The sequence below is a fragment of the Schistocerca nitens genome, chromosome 5 (assembly GCF_023898315.1).
Source record: "Schistocerca nitens isolate TAMUIC-IGC-003100 chromosome 5, iqSchNite1.1, whole genome shotgun sequence".
NCBI classification, from domain to species: Eukaryota; Metazoa; Arthropoda; class Insecta; order Orthoptera; family Acrididae; genus Schistocerca; species Schistocerca nitens.
In genome coordinates, this window is record NC_064618.1 from 720,685,830 (window position 1) to 720,712,093 (window position 26,264).

Consider the following 26,264-nt stretch of genomic DNA (forward strand, 5'->3'; position numbering starts at 1 on the left):
AAAAAGGAACTCCAAACACCCTATGGGACTTAACATACTATAGAGACAAATTAATATCTATATGTGAAGCTCATTAGGGAATACAAGACTTCGTATTATTTGCATTTGGGGGGAAAAAACAGATTTAAAGCAGCAGAGCTTTTCTCCAAAGAACTCTGAAACATACCACAGGGCATTTTGGTCAGAAGACTGTAACATATGTTGTGCTAGTTTGTATTACCACGCAGTTGTTGTGAACTTACACAGAACTTGTTATCTCTTAGGGAAGAACAGCACTCTCTTTGGCTTCTACAAGGGGTCATCTGGAGGTTGTACAGCTGTTAACTGCGGCAGGAGCAGGACCAGGGCGTGCTGACACTGCAGGACGATGCCCTCTGGTGCATGCTGCACGTCATGGTTGTCATGATATTGTTTCACATCTTCTGTCTTGTGACTGGGTTCTACACAGTCGTGGGGATGAAGTCCCACTAGGGGAAGCAGCACAGCAAGCCCTTGTAGCTGCTGCTGCTCAGGGGCATGTTGAGGTGAGTACTCTTACTATAAGAGTAAATATCATTTTGTCCACCCGAGATGGCATGGTTATTCAGTTCTGGCATGTTTTACCAAATCAGATTAAACCTCCTCATGGAAATTAGAAATGATGACTATGTAGGGCCACATACTGAAATACAGATTAACCCTCCACATGGAAATTAGAAATGGTGACTATGTAGGGCCACATACTGAAATATTTCAAAGGCCATTGGTAGACAGTAGCAAGGAAAACCATGGTCCAGTGTCGTCAGACAATCTTTTGAATTTAGATTGAAATCACAAAAGCTAATGGGACTTCTCAAGCAGATTTTTTTATTTATTTATTTTTATTTCATTTTATGTTCCATAGATCCTGTTAGCAAGTGAATCGCAAGGATATGGAACGTGTCAAATTCTACATAGTTCAAATATAACTTGTACAGATACAATAAAAAGATACAATGTAAATAAAAATCAACTAAACAACAGCACAATCAATTAACAGAAAATTGTGTTTCACATGTTAAGGACAAGTGATATATTTATGATATGGAATGTGTCAGATTGTACACAGTTGAAAAATATCTTTCATAAATAAAAGATACAATGTAAATAAGATATCAGCTAAACAACAGCACATTCAGTTAACAGAACATTTTTGTTTCACATATTAAGAATGTGTAATATACAAGATAAACTAACTATTCCAAAGGAAATACAGGAGTACCAATAAGTAATTGTGATAGGCCAATGATATTATTCAAAATAAAATTAATTATACTAAGTTTACAACACTTACAAATTTAGTAAGTGTTGCTCTGCAGTATGGAGCATGGTTTGAGTGTAGTGGAAGGGGGATGTGTCTGGCAGTGAAGGAGATGGCAGTAATGTGATGGGAATGTCCACCTCTGGAAGATGTTGTGACAGGGACCACACTTGAAGGTTGACGTGGAACTCCTGTAGGTGGTGTGGGCAGAGGAGGCGTCGGCCTGCGCATGAGGATGGAGTGGTGTGGGGAGGGAGTGTGTCCCCCGCGTAATCGGCTGGCAGCATTCAAACTGTAACCCTCCCTATGCGGGTTACCATAGCGTGGAGGAGCGTGTGGTTTACCCCATGCGAGAATGGGCAGGAGGCGGCGATCGACTGATGAACCAGGTTCCAAGTTGGTTGGGGCGAGTTGTTTTGCAGCAGGATGAGATGTGGTTGTCATCGATGAGGATGGTGACATCCTCCACAAATTTGGGTGGGACGTCAGTTTGCAGAACCACTGGAAGGGGTAGGGGGAAGGAGATAGAGAGGGCGAGAACTCGAGGAACGTCAGGGTTATCACTGTGAGATTTCTGTTGGGTTGTAGCCCAAAGAAACACATTCATTTCTGTAAGAACTGGTATATTTCATACAGATGTCCACATTACAACAAATCATACAGCCAGCTGAACAAGCAAGATGGCATGGGCCATTAGGATACATAGTCAAAGAACTTGCAATGGCGGAAATATGTAGTTAGTACTGGTCAACGCCACATGCATACGTGCAGTCATTTAGGATGAGTCATGACTTTTAATATTATTACACCAGTCACAATATTCATGAGTATAAATGAAAGGATGTAGAAAATGAATTGAAATTGATGTGCAATTTTTTTTTTTATTTATTTTTTTTTTTTTTAACGGAGTACTTCATGCATGTTTTCCTCTTTTCCATCCTGTCAGTTGGTATGCCTCTAACATGCCATACATTAAATTCTCCAATATTTGAGATTTAGGAAGCATTTGTGCTAAAATCCAATTGCACTGAATCCAAGTATTCCTCCTTTCAAAATGTCATGCAGAGACACAGTTCTTGCTCTAACAGACTCTGAATGTTCCCACTTAAAATTATCCTTGCCACAGAAGTACTGTGTTTGCTGTGAGTAATTACCTGTGGGACTGGTCTCAACAGGCTCTCCTTCCAAAAAAGCATTTTCTTCAGAAGTAGCACCCTATGCTTCATGGTGACCATCAGCTACTACAGAATCAGCATCAGAATCATAAAAAATGTTGTCATCATTCCCACTTTCCCCTTCACCTATATCATATAACTGCTGTTGTATCCAAGCTTCAAAATTTGGTTCAACTGCAGACATCTCACTCCTCTTACAAAGTCACTGCATGCTGTAGCTAAAAAGTAACATAAATTCATACATGTAATAAAGTGATATAAACTAAGGAAATCTGAAACAGCAATTGACAGCAAATATGTAGTAATTAGAAACATGTGATGTATTGGACTTTGCCAATTATGACACGTAATGCGAAACATGTGATCAGACAGGAGGCACCCAGTTTCGTGGTCACTTCTAATAATATACTTTATTACTAGATTGACAAAATCATGCTGATTGTTGAATGTTGCTTTTATGCAGCATGTTTCAGTAAAAGATACTAAAAAAGAAAGACCACAGTTGTTTGCAGTGCTACCACACTCGATGTTTAAAATGAATGATGGAGCTGAGAGACCGATGTTTTCACGTTAAGAATTAAGCAATGATAGTCAGAGATGTCAATTATGTGCAATACTATTCTCTGCTGTAGATTCCACTCAAGTATTTGTTGTAACTATTTTAATAAATTGGAAATTATATGAAGAATGACTGCATAATTTGCATATTTTTATCTCACTTTTAATATACTGCCATCTAAACATTAAGATATCAGTTACTGTGCATGGTTAATTTTGTTTCTTGTCATGTAACATTATGTATTTTATCAGATTGTAGAGAACCTGTTGGACATGCCAGAAGTAAATGCGGATACTCCAGATTCACTGACTGGGGAGACAGCTCTCACAGTAGCAGCAGCTAATGGCTGCCATTCTGTGTGCACTGTCCTTATAGCAAGAGGTGCCAGTATATCTGCAGTTAACAATAAGGTAAAAAAAAAGTTGGTTTTTAATGTAAATTTTTATCTCTCTTGACTGTAGCAAAGTTAACTACATATACATAACTTTTTAAGATCATCAATAATGGGAGTCATTTGGGACAATATATGTGCTTTATTGTGTTGTCAAAATAAAAAACTGAAAACTTTGTTTACATGCATTATGTCATGGCTTCAAGATCTGGATTGGACATTGGGATCTTCTTCCTTTTCTTGAAACAATTCTCCTGATGCAGGTCATTCGCAGAGCATATTTCAGTCACCTCTTTTTTCGCCATCTATCATTCAGCATTTCCTACCACTACAATCCTCTTCAATTCACATCACCCTTCAACGAGTTTCTCCATCTTGTTCCTAGTCTTCCTATTGGTTTTCCTCTAGACTCTGGCAGTTCCAAAGCTCTTCTTGCTAGTCTTTCTTTTCCCATTATTTTAACATGGCCAAACTATTTCAGCCTATTTCTCTCCATAGTTCTTTTAGGGGATTTATCTGAAGCATGTTTCTTGTCCTGGCCTTTCTTGTCTTACCCAGGATCCCTCATAAAAAGCGCATCTCTGTTGCTTGTATTCTTCTCAGATCTGCCTTTGTCCAGTTGCAACATTCTGATCCATAGATCAAAACTGTTAGATAACATTATGTGTATATCATGATCTTTGCTTTGGCAGGTATTTTACAACTCCTAAACACGTCTGATATACAATAATAAAATCTTGGGCAATTTTGTATCCTCTGCGAAATTTCTTCCTCGATGTTTCCTTCCTTGGTTCGCTTACTTCCTAGATATCTGAATGCAACTACTTCTTTAATAACTTTTCCATTACAACTTACATTTTTTTTAAATTTTCCCTACTGATTTTCATTACCTCACTTTTTGTTAAGTTTATTTCCACATCATCTTCTTCAGTAACAGTTCAAATCTTGTAACAAAGTGCTAGAGCAATAATGACAATGTGTCACTTAAAAATATACATTGAATCTTAGGTTGAAGAACTATTAGTTCATGCTTCAAGGAAAAAGGGGGATAGGATGGGGGAGACTAGACAGGGTGGAGTTTTGCCTCCTGAAGGAAAGTTTATTTTCAGTTTTATATCTTTCTCAAGTTAATTTTCTTTTTGATACAAAACATTAAATCTTAGGCCTTAAAAGTGAGGTTTCACAACTAACCGTTGTGTGTAAAAGAAACTGTGTAGAAAAATAGCAGAGTGCTGAAGAGTCAAGTATTTCATACAGTAGGGTACATTCTGCAAGTGTTTTCGATAGACATTCACCTTGTGCTTTCATTTTTTGGTTAGTTTTGTGGTGATCGTACCTTTATCACAATTCTTCTTCTAACTTTATAAGCCTAATATTAATAAATTATATCAAAAGGAATATTTATTTGGGAAAACTATAAGATACACAGCGGTAGACTCACTGGCCAGGAGACAAAATTCCAGTACTGCTGATTGAACACATTTAAAAATGAAAAGTGTGTTTCTAGTTTACAGAACTATTAGTTCTTTCTCATGGAGAAAAGAAGGGTAGGATTGCAAAACATGGTGGGACAGGCTGGGCTCAGACCCTAGAATGAAAAGGACTCAACTGAACAATGTTTCTACACAAATTAGTAATTTGTAGATGCTTTCAGGAGTGCTCTTTTCTTGCTGTTTTAAGTTTTACCCAGTAGTGACAGTGAGGTGAACAAGGAGTATTCAGTTCATTGAGGCTATGAGTCAGTGGTCCCTGTGGCAATGTATAACTGTAGAATATTATGTTTATTAAGTTGTTATTGTAAACAATTGAGGTTAATAATTGGATTGAGCAGCTCATTCAAATGAAAAGAGAAATCACTGATCCTTTTCTGAGATTGCCTGGGATTGTCAGAACAGAGCAGACATTTGTTGTTGTTGTTGTTGTTGTTGTTGTGGTCTTCAGGCCAGAGACTGGTTTGATGCAGCTCTCCATGCTACTCTATCCTGTGCAAGCTTCTTCATCTCCCAATACCTACTGCAACCTACATCCTTCTGAATCTGTTTAGTGTATTCATCTCTTGGTCTCCCTCTACGATTTTTACCCTCCATGCTGCCCTCCAATACTAAATTGGTGATCCCTTGATGCCTCAGAACATGTCCTACCAACTGATCTCTTCTTCTAGTCAAGTTGTGCCACAAATTTCTCTTCTCCCTAAATCTATTCGATACCTCCTCATTAGTTATGTAATCTACCCATCCAATCTTCAGCATTCGGGCAGACATTAATGACTGTAATTGCATTGAGATCAGTTTATGAAAATGAAAATGTGCAGCAAGGGGAATAAAGCTGCAGACTGATTACAAGTTAAAAAAGACTTATTGATGATTAATGAGATAGATTGATAAAGAAAAGGAAATTGCGGGGAACATGTTTTTCTTTTGATAAAAATGATATAATAATACAAATGCCTCTCTTATTCAGTGAGTTGATACTTTTGCTCATAAATTATTTACATTCTGCTAGAATTTCCATTACCATAAAATAATATAAACCAATGAAGATTCATAAAAAATAGGTATGTTAATGTACTTGTAGTTTCATCACCTGGAGCCAAGTGCCAGTGACACGCTAAGTAATTCATGACTGCAAGCTCTCAATCTGCAATGCACTGTGGCAGTCAGGCTACTGAACAAACTTGGCCCTTAAGCATCAAGGTGTTAACTAACACGACCAAATTAAAACGTAAATTACTGTTACTCCTTGGTGAATGTTTGGTGCTTATCTTGCAGCTGAAATGCATCATATGACATGTAAGAAAAGTAACGGTGCATGATTACTGATCTAATTTAGTATTTGCAAAATTATTATCTTCTATGCAAGCTAAAGTAAGGAATACAATTTCAAGAATAGGAGAGCTCAATAAAAATCTGACATCTTCCCATTTCACTACCATAGTTTTCATCATCCATCTTTTATTAAAATTTCTGAACAAATTCTTCTGTATCTAGCTGTTGTGCAAAGATGGACCAGACATGAAAATTACCAATTCAAGTTGTACCTCTTTTCGTTCATGCATATTCTGTGTGAAGTTTTTATTATTTTATGTGATTCTTTATCATTTCTACATTTCATTTAGGAGAACTGCATACAAAACATTTGTCGACATTTTCTGACTTGATGCTTTCAACAGGAGCTTAGCCCACTGTTGGTGGCAGTGAAGGAGGGCCATTGGGCAGTTGCTGAGCGTTTGCTGCAGCACCATGCACCACTGGAGCAGTGTGATCCTGCTGGCCGGACACCATTACTGGTTGCTGCTGCTGAGGGTCATGTTTGTTTGATTGAACTGCTTCTTGACAGAGGTATGAATCCAAAAGTTACCAAACTTCACTTCTCTGATTAGGAACAATGGTTTTTCCCATGAGTCATCAAAAAATAACCCTGTGTTGCGGGAATAATTTAATCTGAAGTCTCGATAGTAATATATTCTGAAAATTGTGCCAGACAGAAAGCTCATTTGAGAGAATTGTAAAATTACAAGGAAACATAATGGCGTGCCATTAGATATCTTCAGAAGGTGGTAAGATTCAAAGTACTGATGATAGACATACATAAAAATAGGAAAAAAATTCTCAACTTTGGATTAATTAGTTAGTAAGAATTGTACCAGCCCTACTATCAATGTACTATCCTCGATCTCCTACTCTGATGCTCCCCCCCCCCTCTGCCCCCCTCCCTTTTGTCTCTTAACAACAGATCAGGCCATCTTAACCTGGTACTCTAAGTGATCTGCCCATCCTCTGCAGTCTTCCCCCAGCTTATCCCTCTTTCCTCCCTGACAAAGGACATAAACAGTACCAAAAGATGTTGTTGTTGTTGCTCCATGCTACTCTATCCTGTGCAAGCTTCTTCATCTCCCAGTACCTACTGCAACCTACATCCTTCTGAATCTGCTTTGTGCATTCATCTCTTGGTCTCCCTCTATGATTTTTACCCTCCACACTGCCCTCCAGTACTAAATTGGTGATCCCTTGAGGCCTCAGAATATGTCGTACCAACCGATCCCTTCTTCTAGTCAAGTTGTGCCACAAATTTCTCTTCTCCCCAATTCTACTCAATACCTCCTTATTAGTTATGTAATCTACCCATCTAATCTTCAGCATTCTTCTGTAGCACCGCATTTCTAAAGCTTCTATTCTCTTCTTGCCCAGACTATTTATCGTCCATGTTTCATTTCCATACATGGCTACACTCCATACAAATACTTTCAGAAATGACTTCCTAACATGAAACTTCCTGGCAGATTAAAACTGTGTGCCCGACCGAGACTCGAACTCGGGACCTTTGCCTTTCACGGGCAAGCACTCTACCATCTGAGCTACCGAAGCACGACTCATGCCTGGTACTCACAGCTCTACTTCTGCCAGTATCTCGTCTCGTACCTTCCAAACTTTACAGAAGCTCTCCTGCAAAACTTGCAGAACTAGCACTCTTGAAAGAAAGGATACTGTGGAGACGTGGCTTAGCCACAGCCTGGGGGATGTTTCCAGAATGAGATTTAGCTGTGAGTACTGGGCGTGAGTTGTGCTTCGGTAGCTCAGATGGTAGAGCGCTTGCCCGCAAAAGGCAAAGGTCCCGAGTTCGAGTCTCGGTCGGGCACACAGTTTTAATCTGCCAGGAAGTTTAATATCAGCGCACACTCCGCTGCAGAGTGAAAATCTCATTCTGGACTTCTTAACACTTAAATCTATACTTGATGTTAACAAATTTCTCTTCTTCAGAAACGCTTTCCTTGCCATTGCCAGTCTACATTTTATATCCTCTCTACTTCAACCATCATCAGTTATTTTGCTCCCCAAATAGCAAAACTCCTTTACTACGTTAAGTGTCTCATTTCCTAATCTAATTCCCTCAGCATCGCCCGACTTAATTCGGCTACATTCCATTATCCTTGTTTTGCTTTTGTTGACGTTCATCTTGTACCCTCCTTTCAAGACGCTGTCCATTCCATTCAACTGCTCTTCCAGGTCCTTTGCTGTCTCTGACAGAATTACAATGTAATCAGCGAACCTCAAAGTTTTTATTTATTCTGCATGGATTTTAATACCTACTCCGAATTTTTCTTTTGTTTCCTTTACTGCTTGCTCAATATACAGATTGAATAACATCGGGGATAGGCTACAACCCTGTCTCACTCCCTTCCCAACCACTGCTTCCCTTTCATGTCCCTCACTCTTATAACTGCCTTCTGGTTTCTGTACAAATTGTAAATAGCCTTTCGCTCCCTGTATTTTACCCCTTCCACCTTCAGAATTTGAAAGAGAGTATTCCAGTCAACATTGTCAAAAGTTTTCTGTAAGTCTACAAACGCTAGAAACGTAGGTTTGCCTTTCCTTAATCTATCTTCTAAGATAAGTCGTAGGGTCAGTATTGCCTCACATGTTCCGATATTTTTATGGAATCCAAAGTGATCTTCCCTGAGGTCGGCTTCTACCAGTTTTTCCATTTGTCTGTAAAGAATTCGCGTTAGTATTTTGGAGCCATAACTTATTAAACTGATAGTTTGGTAATTTTCACATCTGTCAACACCTGCTTACTTTGGGATTGGAATTATTACATTCTTCTTGATGTCTCACGGTATTTCGCCTGTCTCATACATCTTGCTCACTAGATGGTAGAGTTTTGTTAGGCCTGGCTTTCCCAAGGCTGTCAGTAGTTCTAATGGAATGTTGTTTACTCCCAGGGCCTTGTTTCGACTTAGGTCTTTCAGTGCTCTGTCAAACTCTTCACGCAGTATCATATCTCCCGTTTCATCTTCATCTACATCCTCTTCCATTTCCATAATATTGATCTCAAGTACATCGCCCTTGTATAGACCCTCTATATACTCCTTCCACCTTTCTGCTTTCCCCTCTTTGCTTAGAACTGGGTTTCCATCTGAGCTCTGGATATTCATACAAGCGGTTCTCTTTGGAGAAAGAGAAACATCTCTTTAATTTTCCTGTAGGCAGTATCTATCTTACCCCTAGTAATATATGCCTCTACATCCTTACATTAGTCCTCTAGCCATCCCTGCTTAGCCATTTTACACGTCCTGTCGATCTCATTTTTGAGACGTTGTATTCCTTTTTGCCTGCTTCATTTACTGCATTTTTGTATTTTCTCATTTCATCAATTAAATTCAATATTTCTACTGTTACCCAAGGATTTCTATTAGCCCTCATCCTTTTACCTACTTGATCCTGTGCTGCCTTTACTACTTCATCCCTCAAAGCTAACCATTCTTCTTCTACTTTATTTCTTCCTCCCATTCCTGTCAATCGTTCCCTTATGCTCTCCGTGAAACACTGTACAACCTCTGGTTTAGTCAGTTTATCCAGGTCCCATCTCCTTAAATTCCCACATTTTTGCAGTTTCTTCAGTTTTAATCTACAGTTCATAACCAATAGATTGTGTTCCAAGTCCGCATCTGCCCCTGGAAATGTCTTACAATTTAAAACCTGGTTCCTAAATCTCTGTCTTATATAATCTATCTGACACCTTCCAGTACCTCCAGGATTCTTCCATGTATACAACCTTCTTTTATGATTCTTGAACCAAGTGTTAGCTATGATTAAGTTATCCTCTGTGCAAAATACTACCAGGTGGCTTCCTCTTTCATTTATTACTCCCAGTCCATATTGACCTACTACATTTCCTTCTCTTCCTGTTCCTACTGTCGAATTCCAGTCACCCATGACTATTAAATTTTCATCTCCCTTCACTATCTGAATAATTTCTTTTATTTCATCATACATTTCATCAATCTCATCAATACCAAAAGATATGATAGTGTTTATGTTTGTCTGTGAACAGTACCTGGAATTTTTTCATCCGAAGATAGGTTTTGGTCAACCTTCATGTTTTGGGAATATGTGATATGGTTAACAATAGATGAATATGATGATTGGGTTTTGAGTTTGGTAACATAGTTCCTTAATTTATATTTTCATATATGGAATGCAAAACAGGACAAAAAAAGAAACAAACAGAATTAATGTCTGTTCTAATGTCAGGGTACTACAGCAGTTTAACAGTTACCAATTGTTAATGCAGTGTCCATAATCAGTTTCTCATCAGGTTGCCTTCCATTCAGAAGGCTGTTGCACTCAGCGACTGTTATATTGACTGGCATATAATAGATTTGAGCTATTAGTCATCCTATTTAAGTTTTTTATTGGCAGATCTAGATTTCAGCTAAAAACTATCCATTCTCAATGCACTATCACTTTTGATCGATGCATGTAATGCCTGTTGGTCGGGCTTCATTCACAGTTCATTGAATAATCAGTTTCTGATATCTCATTTCCTTTTCAGTCTATATTTTAATAGTTCCACATCCCTGAAGATTCTCCTTCGTGATAGAATATACAGAACATAATTAATAAATGAATGAGTATGTAAGTAGTGTAGCATTCAGTGTTTTGTTTATGTTGGTCTTCTAGGTGCCTGTCTCCTGAAGCAGGACCGTGAGGGCCTAACTGCACTAAGTTGGGCATGCTTACGTGGTAGAATACAGGCAGCACAATGCTTACTAGACAGAGGAGCTGCTGTCAACCATGCTGATAAGACAGGACGCACACCACTTGATCTTGCTGCCTTCCAGGGAAGTGCAGGTCTTGTTCAGGTATGTTAATATGTATTATTATTTCTGAGTATCTCTCTCTTTATTACCACTAATACATCATATTGTATTTGACTCAGTCTATTTAATGTTACCAGTTTAGGTTCTTGATTTTGAAAGTGAACCCAAGTGAAAATATCTTATGAAGAACTGAAGAAGGGTTTGATCAACAGCCAGATTTGTAATTTAATAAGTCATTAGCAGAGTATAACATGAAAGGAGGGTTGCTAAGTAAACATCTTTCTTTTAATCCAGATACTTTGTTTTCCTCCATATTCCCCAGAACCCATCAAGATCTTAAAACCTTTGCAAATATCTATCAGGCTCTAAAACTGCTCTTGTCATACCTGAAATTTACTGTGAGACATCTGCTTGATATCCTTGCATCAGATGATGTGTGCTACATAAAACCCACCATGAAATAATTTACACTGTATGCTATTGGTACATTTATCATGAAAAGATGAAAATTTCTCTTCCTGGTACAGATGTTGCATTGAAATCAAAGAAATGTTGACATATGTTGTGCAACAATGCTCAAAATTGAGAAACGGATGGCTAAAATAATTTTTGCTCTTAAAGGTGATTGAAATGAAGCACTTTATGAAACTGCAGTTAAAAAGCACTAAATGTGTTATTGCAAGAATTAATAATTGAAGGTGGTTGAAACAGATAATGCCATAGGCATATAACAAGAAATTTTCCATTTCTGATGAGCTATGAGACAGATTTGTACAAGATGGGAGCTACATTTGCTGAATGTTTTATGTGAAAAAGAGATTCTTCATTGTTTTCTTGACCGTTTAAAAAAAGAAAACAACTGATTTAGTGTTCTGTAATGTGGGTCTTTCATATCACACAAGAAATAAAAACAGCAACCGAGCAATGAGTGGGAGCTGCAGCTATGCATTAATAAAAGGCGACTTGATTTCATATAACATGAAAGTTATGGTTGGTGTTTTTTACCATGCAAAAGGGATTCTTTTTGCAAAGGGTAGAACTATAACTGGGGAATACTATGCAGATCTGAACCAACTGAATGAAGAAATATGCAAGAAGAGTCCTGGTTTGCAAAAGACGGTTTACAATTTTCTCTATTCCCTTAGCAACCTTAATCATGTCTTTTTCTTTTCTGTCTGTGTGTCTTCCTTTATCACTTTTGGTCTTAACCAGTGTCACTTACTTCCTCACTCACTGTCTATTGAATTTTTTTATTAAAAACTGAAATGAAAGTAATTAGGTTAATATTGTCATTATTTGAAACAGGTAGGTAGTCATATAAATAATTCTGATGATAAGAAAATGATTGTCAAATTTTCAGCTTCTATAAGCTAATTTTCTATCTTTGTACCAGAAGCAGTACTTGAAAGAAGGAATCAGGTTTTATAAATAATAAGAATTATTGATTGGAAATGAGTGGAAAGGCAGAGAGTAAATGTCATTTGCAAGGAATGTTTAGTGAACTGTAAATCACAAAGTCTGGCAGCCTTCTACAGTTGTTACTGAATCCTCTTTTTTGGCTGGCCCCTCTCCATGCTATTTATGAGAATTCTATCTTTTGTACTTGATAAATTTGCTCATATTGTAAACTATTCTCTGTTGCAGCTGTTGATGGAAAAAGGAGCAATAATAGAACATGTTGACATCAATGGAATGCGCCCATTGGATAGAGCAGTTGGATGTCGAAATACACAAGTGGTTCACTGTTTTCTGAGGAAGGGGGCAAAACTGGGACCAGCAACATGGGCAATGGCAGCTGGCAAGCCAGAGATATTGTAAGTAACTTTGTGCTTCTTTTGTTCACACACACACACACACACACACACACACACACACACACACACACACACACACACACACTAAAAGTATTTATGATAATTTAATACTTGATGAGGCTTTAAGAAATCCTACAAATAAATGTCAAAGTGTGTTAAAAACAGAGTAAATAAAATAGATATGATTCATAAGTTATTCAAATAGTTAATAATAGATGTTATGGTAACTGTAAGAAGAGATGTTAACCATTTACATTTTAGTTGAAGGTAGAGGGGTATGGCTTCATTGGAACTCACTAACTAGACGGTGTCCCTTTCTAGATCTATTAAACTGATGACCTATTGATGTTATTCTCCTAATGTTGTGTAGAGATAAGCAATTTAAATGGTGAGCAGAATATGAGGTAGAAGATGAGGTACTACAAATTAGAAAAATATTATTTCAAACTGGGACACTGCAATTGGATTCAAGAAAGGTGCAAATATACCTGGCATGTATGCCAAAGGACATGAAGACAAACTATATAGATGATAGTCTTGAAAGGCAAAGAAGGGAAGTAACAGTATTAACAAACAAGTGGGCCTGTTGTGAGCATGGGAGTTGAAATGAAGTGAAAAGGTAAAAAAGAGAGAGAAAACAAATGAAAAGAAAGGGGATGAGATAATGAAATAACAGAAAGAAGAGTATGTACTTAACATGGCCAGGGGACACTAAATCACTGGCAATCTAGAAAGGACTACAATCCCTGTTGGATCTCGACAGAAACCACCAAGCTATAACAAGGGTGAGAGTTTTTTTAATAAAGGGATGTCTTAAGCTAGCAATTTGGGATGTAACAGGTCTGAGTATGAAGGAAACAGAACTGTTTAAGATGTTTAAGGATAGGAAAGTGCACACTAACAAGCCAAGAAGAACCTAAAGGGTACAAGAAAGTTTGAAGTGATATATAGCAATGTTGAAACAAATAAACAAGCTGGTGAAGGAGTGGCAGTGGTGGCAGATAGAAAATAAAGCTCAGTAATATAAAGTTATATTTGTGTAAGTCAAAAAATGATTATAGACAGATTTACTGGAGACAGAAGTCATCTAACAATTATAAGAGTATATGGCCTCAGGAAGGAAAAGATGATGAAACAGAAGGGCTTTATGAAATCTTTCAGAGAGAGCTGCACAAGTTGAACAACGCAGATCATATTACCATAATGGGAGACCTTAATACAAGAATAGGAAATAACCCAGCACTGAACGTTATGGGTCGTAAAGGAGTACGACTTGTCAACAACAATGAAGAAAACCTAATACATTTTGCAACCAGCAACAATCTAACAGTTGCTAAGATACTTTTGAAAAAGAAAGAGATTCGCAAGTTTGCTTGGAGTGCTTGTGGTGGAGGTCAGTAAAATATTATGGCATTACCAATAGCAGACTCAGTAAACTGATACAGGACGTTGGTGTTTCATGGCAGCTACATAAATCCCAATCATTTCCTGCTGGTGTCAGAAATTCCTTTACTAACTATATGGAGAAGGGAAGGCTGATTCATAAAATTAAGAGAGAAAATGAAGAACTGTATAAAATATACTCACTACAAGATCAAGACATTAGGGTATTTGTTGCATACTCACTACAAGATCAAGAAATTAGGGTATTTATTGCATTAGGCTAAGCACTTATTTCCAAAGTCAAATAACCAGTGAAAATATTGAAAAAGCATGAGCAAGGATTAGCTGTTTCATTCACATTACTGCACTTGAAGCACTTGGTAAAAAGTGTAAGCTGAGGAAGAAGAGAGGTCTGAGAATATTGAATAATGGAATAGCATCAGCCAGAGAAGAAAAAGAAAGCTCATGATGTGTATTATATTTGCAAACAAAAGTGGATAGCAATGAAGATAAATGTAATACAAAGTGAAACATAGCAAAAAGACACAAAATTGATGAGGCTTTCGTGGCCACTTGTTGACAAACTGCCTATTGGCTTCTGTGTCGGGTTCTTCGGCCGACGTTCATCTAATGATTTTTCTGACGTTTCGCCAGCACGAGTGGCTGGCATTGTCAAAGCTTCACCCTCCATTGCCGGTGGTGAACTGGAGCCGAGCTCGCGGGCGCAGACTATATGTACCTGGCGCGCCAACGTCCGAGGGCTTCTCTGCGGTCATTTCCGGTGCGGTTCTCCTCTTGCTACCTGCGACGGTCGTTCGCTGCAGTACGGGAAGCCAGGATCCGTTGACCTTAAGGCTTTCCTCTTTCTTGTTCAAACTGTTCGCGTGTTTTTGTATTTCTACAGCTTCTCTGAACAAGCGCGTGTGATAGTGGTTCTCTACAGCCAGAACTTCCGTGTCGGCGAATTTTATTACGTGGTCGGTCTCATTCAGTGCGTGTTCTGCCACGGCCGATTTCTCCACCTGCCCCAACCTGCAATGTCGCTTATGCTCCTTGATCCTGGTGTTAATGGATCGTCCAGTCATCCCGACATAAACTTTTCCGCATGTGCATGGTATGCGGTATATTCCCGACATTGAAAGTGGGTCTCTTTTCTCCTTCGCCGATCTAAGACACTCTTTGATCTTCCTTGTCGGTTTGAAGATCGTCTTTACGCCATGTTTGCGCAATATACGGCCGATTCTGTCCGTCACTCTGGGAATGTATGGCAGAAAGGCCGTACCCGACATTTCTTTTTCTGGTTCCTTACTTCGCCGAGTGTTTGGCTCAGTTACACTTCTAATATAATTTGTGGAGTACCCATTGCTCCTCAGGACTGTTTCCAGGTGTTGCATTTCTCGTTTGAGGTGTTGCGGCTCACATACTCGTCCTGCTCTCGTTACGAGCGTACTAATCATGCCCCTTTTCTGGCTCGGGTGGTGGTTTGACAGTTTGTGCAGGTATCGGTCCGTGTGAGTCGGTTTTCGATACACGCTGTGTCCCAGGTTTTCGCCGTCCCTTGTGACCAGCACATCTAGAAATGGCAGTTTCTTGTCCTTTTCTACTTCCATGGTAAATGTTATGTTGGCATGGAGGCTGTTCAAGTGTCTTAGGAAGTCACCGAGCTGTTCTTCACCATGGCTCCACACCACGAAAGTATCATCGACGTACCTGTACCACACCTTAGGTTTGCAAGTGGCCGAGTCCAGTGCCTGTGCTTCGAATTGTTCCATGAAGAAGTTGGCCACCACTGGACTGAGAGGACTACCCATGGCGACGCCTTCCAGCTGTTCGTAGAAGTCGCCATTCCACGTGAAATAGCTCGTGGTGAGACATGCATGGAAGAGCTTTCTGATGTCTAGCGGGAAAATGGAACCGATGTGCTCCAGAGCGTCACTGAGTGGCACTTTCGTAAATAACGAAACAACATCAAAGCTGACCAGGATGTCGTTTGGTGCAAGTTTCAGTTTCTTCAGCTTCTCAATGAAATGTCCTGAGTCCTTAATGTATGTGTCGGTCTTCCCCACGTGTGGTTGGAGCAGAGAGGCCAAGTGTTTTGCCAGCTTATATGTCGGTGATCCAGGAGCGCTAACGATCGGTCTCAGTGGAACGTTGTTCTTATGGATCTTGGGTAATCCATACAGCCGAGGTGGTAGGGCTTCTGTGTTGCGCAGGTTTCTCTGTATGTCCGCCGGCAGAGAAGACGCCTTGATCAATCGATTCGTATTCCGTGTGATACGTTGCGTCGGATCTGCGCTTAGTTTTCGGTACGTCGTCGGATCTAATAGGTCTCGGATCTTTTGCTCATAATCTTCGGTCTTCATTACGACGGTCGCATTCCCCTTATCGGCAGGCAGTACCAATATACTCATGTCGGCGTTGAGATTCTTAATGGCTTGTACCTCTTCTTTCTTCAGGTTGCAAGCTGGCGGTTTTGCTCGGCGCAGTATCCTGGCTGTTTCCGTGCGTATTTCCTCTGCCCTTTCACAAGGAAGGGCACGAATGGCTGCTTCGGTGTTGGCAATGATGTCCTCCATAGGTATGGTTCTCGGGATGATAGCGAAATTCCCTCCTTGCGCAAACATGGCGTAAAGACGATCTTCAAACCGACAAGGAAGATCAAAGAGTGTCTTAGATCGGCGAAGGAGAAAAGAGACCCACTTTCAATGTCGGGAATATACCGCATACCATGCACATGCGGAAAAGTTTATGTCGGGATGACTGGACGATCCATTAACACCAGGATCAAGGAGCATAAGCGACATTGCAGGTTGGGGCAGGTGGAGAAATCGGCCGTGGCAGAACACGCACTGAATGAGACCGACCACGTAATAAAATTCGCCGACACGGAAGTTCTGGCTGTAGAGAACCACTATCACACGCGCTTGTTCAGAGAAGCTGTAGAAATACAAAAACACGCGAACAGTTTGAACAAGAAAGAGGAAAGCCTTAAGGTCAACGGATCCTGGCTTCCCGTACTGCAGCGAACGACCGTCGCAGGTAGCAAGAGGAGAACCGCACCGGAAATGACCGCAGAGAAGCCCTCGGACGTTGGCGCGCCAGGTACATATAGTCTGCGCCCACGAGCTCGGCTCCAGTTCACCACCGGCAATGGAGGGTGAAGCTTTGACAATGCCAGCCACTCGTGCTGGCGAAACGTCAGAAAAATCATTAGATGAACGTCGGCCGAAGAACCCGACACAGAAGCCAATAGGCAGTTTGTCAACAAGTGGCCACGAAAGCCTCATCAATTTTGTATTACGCCTCTACGGGGAGGAGATTTGCAGATTGTACCGACGCCTTGACCAACGACGGAAGAAGAAAGCGCGACTGATGTCCTCTCTCGCCTTTCTGTCACGGTGCCGAGATGAATGTGCTACACCGAAGTTCTTGAGATGCAAGCGCCTATTCACCACCGCCCAAGCACATCGTATCTACGACAGAATGGAACGAGCTTTTCTTCGTGAGCGAATACATACAACACGGAGAGACTTGGCAAGAACGGATCAGGAACTTCTGGACATTTTCTATCAACTAAGTAGCAGAATGCATCGAGACGACTGGGACAAGATCGACAGCATCACTCACAGGAGCATGCAGAACGAACTCGAGCGCTGCACCGAGCGACAGAAGAAAAAGTTTGAAAGATGCCGGAAGCAGACCGACAAGGCGACTCCCGACATGTCACACACAGTGGTCAACCTCACTGAACGACAATTGACCGAAGCGGAAGTGTCTGTTCTTCAAAAAGGAGGGAATTTCGCTATCATCCCGAGAACCATACCTATGGAGGACATCATTGCCAACACCGAAGCAGCCATTCGTGCCCTTCCTTGTGAAAGGGCAGAGGAAATACGCACGGAAACAGCCAGGATACTGCGCCGAGCAAAACCGCCAGCTTGCAACCTGAAGAAAGAAGAGGTACAAGCCATTAAGAATCTCAACGCCGACATGAGTATATTGGTACTGCCTGCCGATAAGGGGAATGCGACCGTCGTAATGAAGACCGAAGATTATGAGCAAAAGATCCGAGACCTATTAGATCCGACGACGTACCGAAAACTAAGCGCAGATCCGACGCAACGTATCACACGGAATACGAATCGATTGATCAAGGCGTCTTCTCTGCCGGCGGACATACAGAGAAACCTGCGCAACACAGAAGCCCTACCACCTCGGCTGTATGGATTACCCAAGATCCATAAGAACAACGTTCCACTGAGACCGATCGTTAGCGCTCCTGGATCACCGACATATAAGCTGGCAAAACACTTGGCCTCTCTGCTCCAACCACACGTGGGGAAGACCGACACATACATTAAGGACTCAGGACATTTCATTGAGAAGCTGAAGAAACTGAAACTTGCACCAAACGACATCCTGGTCAGCTTTGATGTTGTTTCGTTATTTACGAAAGTGCCACTCAGTGACGCTCTGGAGCACATCGGTTCCATTTTCCCGCTAGACATCAGAAAGCTCTTCCATGCATGTCTCACCACGAGCTATTTCACGTGGAATGGCGACTTCTACGAACAGCTGGAAGGCGTCGCCATGGGTAGTCCTCTCAGTCCAGTGGTGGCCAACTTCTTCATGGAACAATTCGAAGCACAGGCACTGGACTCGGCCACTTGCAAACCTAAGGTGTGGTACAGGTACGTCGATGATACTTTCGTGGTGTGGAGCCATGGTGAAGAACAGCTCGGTGACTTCCTAAGACACTTGAACAGCCTCCATGCCAACATAACATTTACCATGGAAGTAGAAAAGGACAAGAAACTGCCATTTCTAGATGTGCTGGTCACAAGGGACGGCGAAAACCTGGGACACAGCGTGTATCGAAAACCGACTCACACGGACCGATACCTGCACAAACTGTCAAACCACCACCCGAGCCAGAAAAGGGGCATGATTAGTACGCTCGTAACGAGAGCAGGACGAGTATGTGAGCCGCAACACCTCAAACGAGAAATGCAACACCTGGAAACAGTCCTGAGGAGCAATGGGTACTCCACAAATTATATTAGAAGTGTAACTGAGCCAAACACTCGGCGAAGTAAGGAACCAGAAAAAGAAATGTCGGGTACGGCCTTTCTGCCATACATTCCCAGAGTGACGGACAGAATCGGCCGTATATTGCGCAAACATGGCGTAAAGACGATCTTCAAACCGACAAGGAAGATCAAAGAGTGTCTTAGATCGGCGAAGGAGAAAAGAGACCCACTTTCAATGTCGGGAATATACCGCATACCATGCACATGCGGAAAAGTTTATGTCGGGATGACTGGACGATCCATTAACACCAGGATCAAGGAGCATAAGCGACATTGCAGGTTGGGGCAGGTGGAGAAATCGGCCGTGGCAGAACACGCACTGAATGAGACCGACCACGTAATAAAATTCGCCGACACGGAAGTTCTGGCTGTAGAGAACCACTATCACACGCGCTTGTTCAGAGAAGCTGTAGAAATACAAAAACACGCGAACAGTTTGAACAAGAAAGAGGAAAGCCTTAAGGTCAACGGATCCTGGCTTCCCGTACTGCAGCGAACGACCGTCGCAGGTAGCAAGAGGAGAACCGCACCGGAAATGACCGCAGAGAAGCCCTCGGACGTTGGCGCGCCAGGTACATATAGTCTGCGCCCGCGAGCTCGGCTCCAGTTCACCACCGGCAATGGAGGGTGAAGCTTTGACAATGCCAGCCACTCGTGCTGGCGAAACGTCAGAAAAATCATTAGATGAACGTCGGCCGAAGAACCCGACACAGAAGCCAATAGGCAGTTTGATAGCAAAAAGAGTTGTAAGTTAAGCTAAAGCCAATAGGCAGTTTGATAGCAAAAAGAGTTGTAAGTTAAGCTAAAGATTAAGCACTAGGTTTGTTAGTAATGTTGAGGATGGGTACACAGCAGGCAAACACTAGCATATAAAATAATGAAACGTCTTAATAAGACAGACAAGGATACAGCCAATATAAAGTCAATAACTGAAAAATATAGGGAAATATATTATAAGAGATTATGGTACATTGAAAAACAGGAGCATCAGTAGAGAATGTCACAAATGTGAATGTGATCTTTTGACATATAAAGAAGTTGATGAAGTTGTGGCAAGAATGAAAAATAGGAAGGTGACCAGGAAGAATGGGCTAAATGCTGAGCTCATAAAACATGGTGGTACTTCACTGAAATTAAAAATGCTTTGTCTGTTTAATGTGTGCTGGACGAATAAGCATATACCAAGCACATTGTGAAGTACAGTCATCCCTCCTTTTTTAAAAAAAAGAGAGAGAGAGAACTGAATAACTGTTATAAATAGAGAGGGATAAAAAATTTGATAGAGACAGCATGTAAGATATATGCTAGAATGATTCTCCTTTTAGAAGAACAGAATGGTTTGAGGAAGGGAAGATAATGCACAATTCGTGTACTCATTATAAAACAATTCACAGAAAAAGGTATGAATTTAATATAAAAATGCATAAAGCGTTTATAGATTTTGTAAATGCCTCAGTTGTGTAAATAGGCAAATACAGTGGAGCATACTAGAGAAACTAGGTTATCTTAAACACATCATAAACATCCTGAAAGATGTGTACACAGACACTAAAATAATGATTGGAACAGATGCGAGAATTTCAGATATGATAGCTGTGAATCAGGCAGTGAGACAAGAGGGCAGTTTATCACTGACATCTGTAACAGTGGTTCTCATACTTCCCAATAACACTGACCCCCTGCTTATTCGGAAAGTGATCTACGGACCCCCTTGCAATGCAGTCTGAAAGTTCACATGGTATTAAAAAAAATTGTTAATTAGAATTGCTACTGACAAATATATATAGAAAAATAATGTGATAAGTAATTTATTCTAAAGATATGTGATTGTTGTCGAGTGAACAAAATTTCAATAGAAAATACAGTAAGTTAATACTGTGACAATATAGTAATACAGAAAATGCAGTAATACCATACAATAATTACAGTAACTGAAAATCAGTGTCTTACTTTTTTTAAGAAATCCACTTGATAAACAACGCTGTACAATGTGGGAGTCACTAATGTGAAGAATGAAATTCTTTGTGTTTTTCCACAGTTCCAGTAAAATCTGGAATAAGTTTTGTCACGTCAATATTAGGTCTGATTCCACATTAAGACAATTTTGCTTTTAAGGTTTTAATACTGCAAATAGTGGTAAAGGACTGGTCAAGTAACTAAGTGGTAGAGGAAGGCATCAAATGTTGCAATGCCTCTTTACACAAATTTTAATACTCTCAATGCACATGCAACCAAAAGCTACAAAGTTCATTTTCCTTGAAAACATTTTTCCATGAAATATTGCAGGATAGTTCAAATAGCTGTTCTTGTCCTGTTTCAGAGAGATTTCACCATTAGTGAAAGGGTCTTCAACCTAACAATTACCAGGTTGTGGACTAGGGAGATATTCTCTAAAACTTACAGCTAATTATATCAAGTCTCTTACAAGTGCTCTGCACTTCAGCAGAAAATTTCTCACCTGGAGTATCAGTGAAGTCCCTGAGCACCAGAAATGATGAATCATTATTATTGTGTAAGTTAAATTTGTTGAGAAAGAAGAAAATATCCACCCTCGACAGGCCGCTTTACATTATCAGTCAAAGTCAAACAATTTCTTGCTTGAAAAACAATGTTGCTTGTCCAAAAGAAACAAGCACACTTCATTATGCTGCTCAAGGAAGTGACAGAGAACTTTCCCTTCTGACAAACAGTGCAGTTTGTTATGTAAGAAAGTTGAGTCTGTTCACTGCCAATTTCTTCACATAAAACTGTGAAAAGACAGGTGTTTAGAGACAATGATGTGAGGAAATTAACAAGTATTGTAACTTCATCCAGAACACATTTCAAATCCAAAGGCATTTTTCTCACTGCTAAAGCTTCTCTATATATGAAGCAATGAGTACACTATCCCTGATACTAAAGGTTTTACTCTAGCCTTTAGGCCTGTCTTCCAACCTGTAAAAAATGCCCCAACAGAGAAAGAATTTCTCTTGCTTGAAGTAGTCCTATATAACGGTTGACCAGCTTCAGGGCAGAAATTTAGTAAAGTAGGGAAACATTTAAATTTACAAACTTAGGTGTAGTTTCTAAATGCTTTCTTTTTAGTAGCTGAAAAAATACGTCTTGCATAACAGCTGTGAATTACATTTTCTTACCGCACATTTCAAGTTTTAGGCATCACAGACCCCCTGGCTAGTTACCACACCCCCAGTGGTCCGTGGACCCCACTTTGAGAAAGTGATCTATAGTAATGATGAAACTGTAAAACCATTTTGTCTGTCTGCCTGAAAACACTAATGTCCAAAACTATTAGATAAATTTCATGAGGTTTTCACGGGCGACTTGAGCGTAGGTTGGGACAATGCATAGACTATTTCATCAAAATTGGGTCACGGAAAAAAAGATATCATAATTTAAAGTTTTATTAATATGAAAGTGTGTTTGTCTGTCATCTTGTCACCACTAAACTGTTGAACTGATGTGGATGAAATTTACTGTGGAAATAGGCTACTTAAGAAAGTGTGTAGTAAAAGATATATTCATTTGTGAATATTATGCGAATTACAGATATTATTTACTCTTTGCAAAAGCTATTCATTCTTTGACTTTTGAACTTTATCATACTTGTGGTAGGGCTTTTATTGATTGTTATGTTTTACACAGTACAATTTAACATAATGAATACAATGCTTATACGATCTTCCATATGTTTGATCTATCTTTCTGTCCATACTAATATTGTAAATATGAAAGGAACTCTGTCTGAAAAGATTTTGATAAAATTTGGAATGGAGATAGCTTGAACATTGAGGAAGAACATAGACTACCTTAGAAAGTATGTAGTACAACATATGTACTGATTTTAAGAATATAACACCAAATATGGAACAATAATTACTCTTTGAAAAAGCTATTTACTCTTTGACTTCTGCACTTTATCACATCTGTGAAAATGATTTTATTATTTGGTTTATTGTACACAATACGATTCAACACAATTAATATGATGCTTATATAATCCTCTTCTACATCTACATCTACATCTACATCCATACTCCGCAAGCCACCTGACGGTGTGTGGCAGAGGGTACCCTGAGTACCTCTATTGGTTCTCCCTTCTATTCCAGTCTCGTATTGTTCATGGAAAGAAGGATTGTCTGTATGCTTCTGTATGGGCTCTAATCTCTCTGATTTTATCCTCATGGTCTCTTCGCGAGATATATGTAGGAGGGAGCAATATACTGCTGGACTCTTCGGTGAAGGTACATTCTCGAAACTTTAACAAAAGCCCGTACTGAGCTACTGAGCGTCTCTCCTGCAGAGTCTTCCACTGGAGTTTATCTATCATCTCCATAACGCTTTCGCGATTACTAAATGATCCTGTAATGAAGCGCGCTGCTCTCCGTTGGATCTTCTCTATCTCTTCTATCAACCCTATCTGGTACGGATCCCACACCGCTGAGCAGTATTCAAGCAGTGGGCGAACAAGTGTACTGTAACCTATTTCCTTTGTTTTCGGATTGCATTTCCTTAGGATTCTTCCAATGAATCTCAGTCTGGCATCTGCTTTACCAACAATCAACTTTATATGATCATTCCATTTTAAATCACTCCTAATGCGTACTCCCAGATAATTTATGGAATTAACTGCTTCCAGTTGCTGACCTGCTATTTTGTAGCTAAATGATAAGGGATCTTTCTTTCTATGTATTCACAGCACATTACACTTGTCTACATTGAGATTCAATTGCCATTCCCTGCACCATGCGTCAATTCGCTGCAGATCCTCCTGCATTTCAGTACAATTTTCCATTGTTACAACCTCTCGATACACCACAGCATCATCTGCAAACAGCCTCAGTGAACTTCCAATGTCATCCACCAGGTCATTTATGTATATTGTGAACAGCAACGGTCCCATGACACTCCCCTGTGGCACACCTGAAATCACTCTTACTTCGGAAGACTTCTCTCCATTGAGAATGACATGCTGCGTTCTGTTATCTAGGAACTCCTCAATCCAATCACACAATTGGTCTGATAGTCCATATGCTCTTACTTTGTTCATTAAACGACTGTGGGGAACTGTATCGAACACCTTGCGGAAGTCAAGAAACACGGCATCTACCTGTGAACCCGTGTCTATGGCCCTCTGAGTCTCGTGGACGAATAGCGCGCGCTGGGTTTCACACGACCGTCTTTTTCGAAACCCATGCTGATTCCTACAGAGTAGATTTCTAGTCTCCAGGAAAGTCATTATACTCGAACATAATATGTGTTCCAAAATTCTACAACTGATCGACGTTAGAGATATAGGTCTATAGTTCTGCACATCTGTTCGACGTCCCTTCTTGAAAACGAGGATGACCTGTGCCGTTTTCCAATCCTTTGGAACGCTACGCTTTTCTAGAGACCTACGGTACACCGCTGCAAGAAGGGGGGCAAGTTCCTTCGTGTACTCTGTGTAAAATAGAACTGGTATCCCATCAGGTCCAGCGGCCTTTCCTCTTTTGAGCGATTTCAATTGTTTCTCTATCCCTCTGTCGTCTATTTTGATATCTACCATTTTGTCATCTGTGTGACAATCTAGAGAAGGAACTACAGTGCAGTCTTCCTCTGTGAAACAGCTTTGGAAAAAGACATTTAGTATTTTGGCCTTTAGTCTGTCATCCTCTGTTTCAGTACCATTTTGGTCACAGAGTGTCTGGACATTTTGTTTTGATCCACCTACCGCTTTGGCTAAAGACCAGAATTTCTTAGGATTTTCTGCCAAGTCAGTACATAGAACTTTACTTTCGAATTCATTGAACACCTCTCGCATAGCCCTCCTCACACTACATTTCGCTTCGCGTAATTTTTGTTTGTCTGCAAGGCTTTGGCTATGTTTATGTTTGCTGTGAAGTTCCCTTTGCTTCCGCAGCAGTTTTATAACTCGGTTGTTGTACCATGGTGGCTCTTTTCCATCTCTTACGATCTTGCCTGGCACATACTCATCTAACGCATATTGTACGATGGTTTTGAACTTTGTCCACTGATCCTCAACACTATCTGTACTTGAGACAAAACATTTGTGTTGAGCCGTCAGGTACTCTGTAATCTGCTTTTTGTCACTTTTGCTAAACAGAAAAATCTTCCTACCCTTTTTAATATTTTTATTTACGGCTGAAATCATCGATGCCGTAACCGCTTTATGATCGCTGATTCCCTGTTCTGCGTTAACTGTTTCAAATAGTTTGGGTCTGTTTGTCACCAGAAGGTCTAATATGTTATCGCCACGAGTCAGTTCTCTGTTTAACTGCTCAAGGTAGTTTTCAGATAAAGCACTTAAAAAAATTTCACTGGTTTCTTTGTCCCTGCCACCTGTTATCAACGTTTGAGTCTCCCTGTCTATATCCGGCAAATTAAAATCTCCACGCAGAATTATAATATGGTGGGGAAATCTACTCGAAATATTTTCCAAATTATCCTTCAGGTGCTCAGCCACAACAGCTGCTGAGCCAGGGGGCCTATAAAGACATCCAATTACCATGTCTGAGCCTGCTTTAACCGTGACCTTCACCCAAAAATAATCATTTCACATTTTGGATCTCCGTCAATTTCCTTCGATACTATTACACTTCTTATCGCTATAAACACACCTCCCCCTTCACTATCCAGCCTGTCTATGCGGTATACATTCCAATCTGAGTTTAGGATTTCTTTACTGTTTACGTCTGGTTTCAGCCAACTTTCTGTCCCTACTACTATATGGGCATTGTGACCGTTTATTAATGAGAGCAGTTCTGGGACCTTCCTATAGACGCTCCTGCAGTTTACTATTACCACATTAATATTGTTATTACCTGTTGCATTTTGCCTACTCCTACCTTGCCGCGTCTCAGGAGGCCTCTTGTCGGGCCTAGGGAGGGAATTCTCTAACCTAAAAAACCCCCATGTGCACTCCACATGTACTCCGCTACCCTTGTAGCCACTTCCGGCGTGTAGTGCACGCCTG

The 26,264-nt window shown here is 40.3% G+C and overlaps 1 protein-coding gene across 3 annotated transcripts in view; it reads left to right on the plus strand.

Moving 5' to 3' along the window:
• LOC126259185 (protein TANC2) overlaps nt 1-26,264 on the plus strand; it is a 565,490-nt gene that overhangs the window by 530,314 nt on the left and 8,912 nt on the right. For all 3 annotated transcript variants that reach the window (XM_049955764.1, XM_049955766.1, XM_049955765.1), the window contains 5 exons: nt 264-524; nt 3,265-3,423; nt 6,574-6,742; nt 10,865-11,046; nt 12,649-12,818. In XM_049955764.1, the coding sequence (XP_049811721.1) occupies nt 264-524; nt 3,265-3,423; nt 6,574-6,742; nt 10,865-11,046; nt 12,649-12,818 (941 nt within the window). The remainder of the gene's footprint in view (nt 1-263; nt 525-3,264; nt 3,424-6,573; nt 6,743-10,864; nt 11,047-12,648; nt 12,819-26,264) is intronic.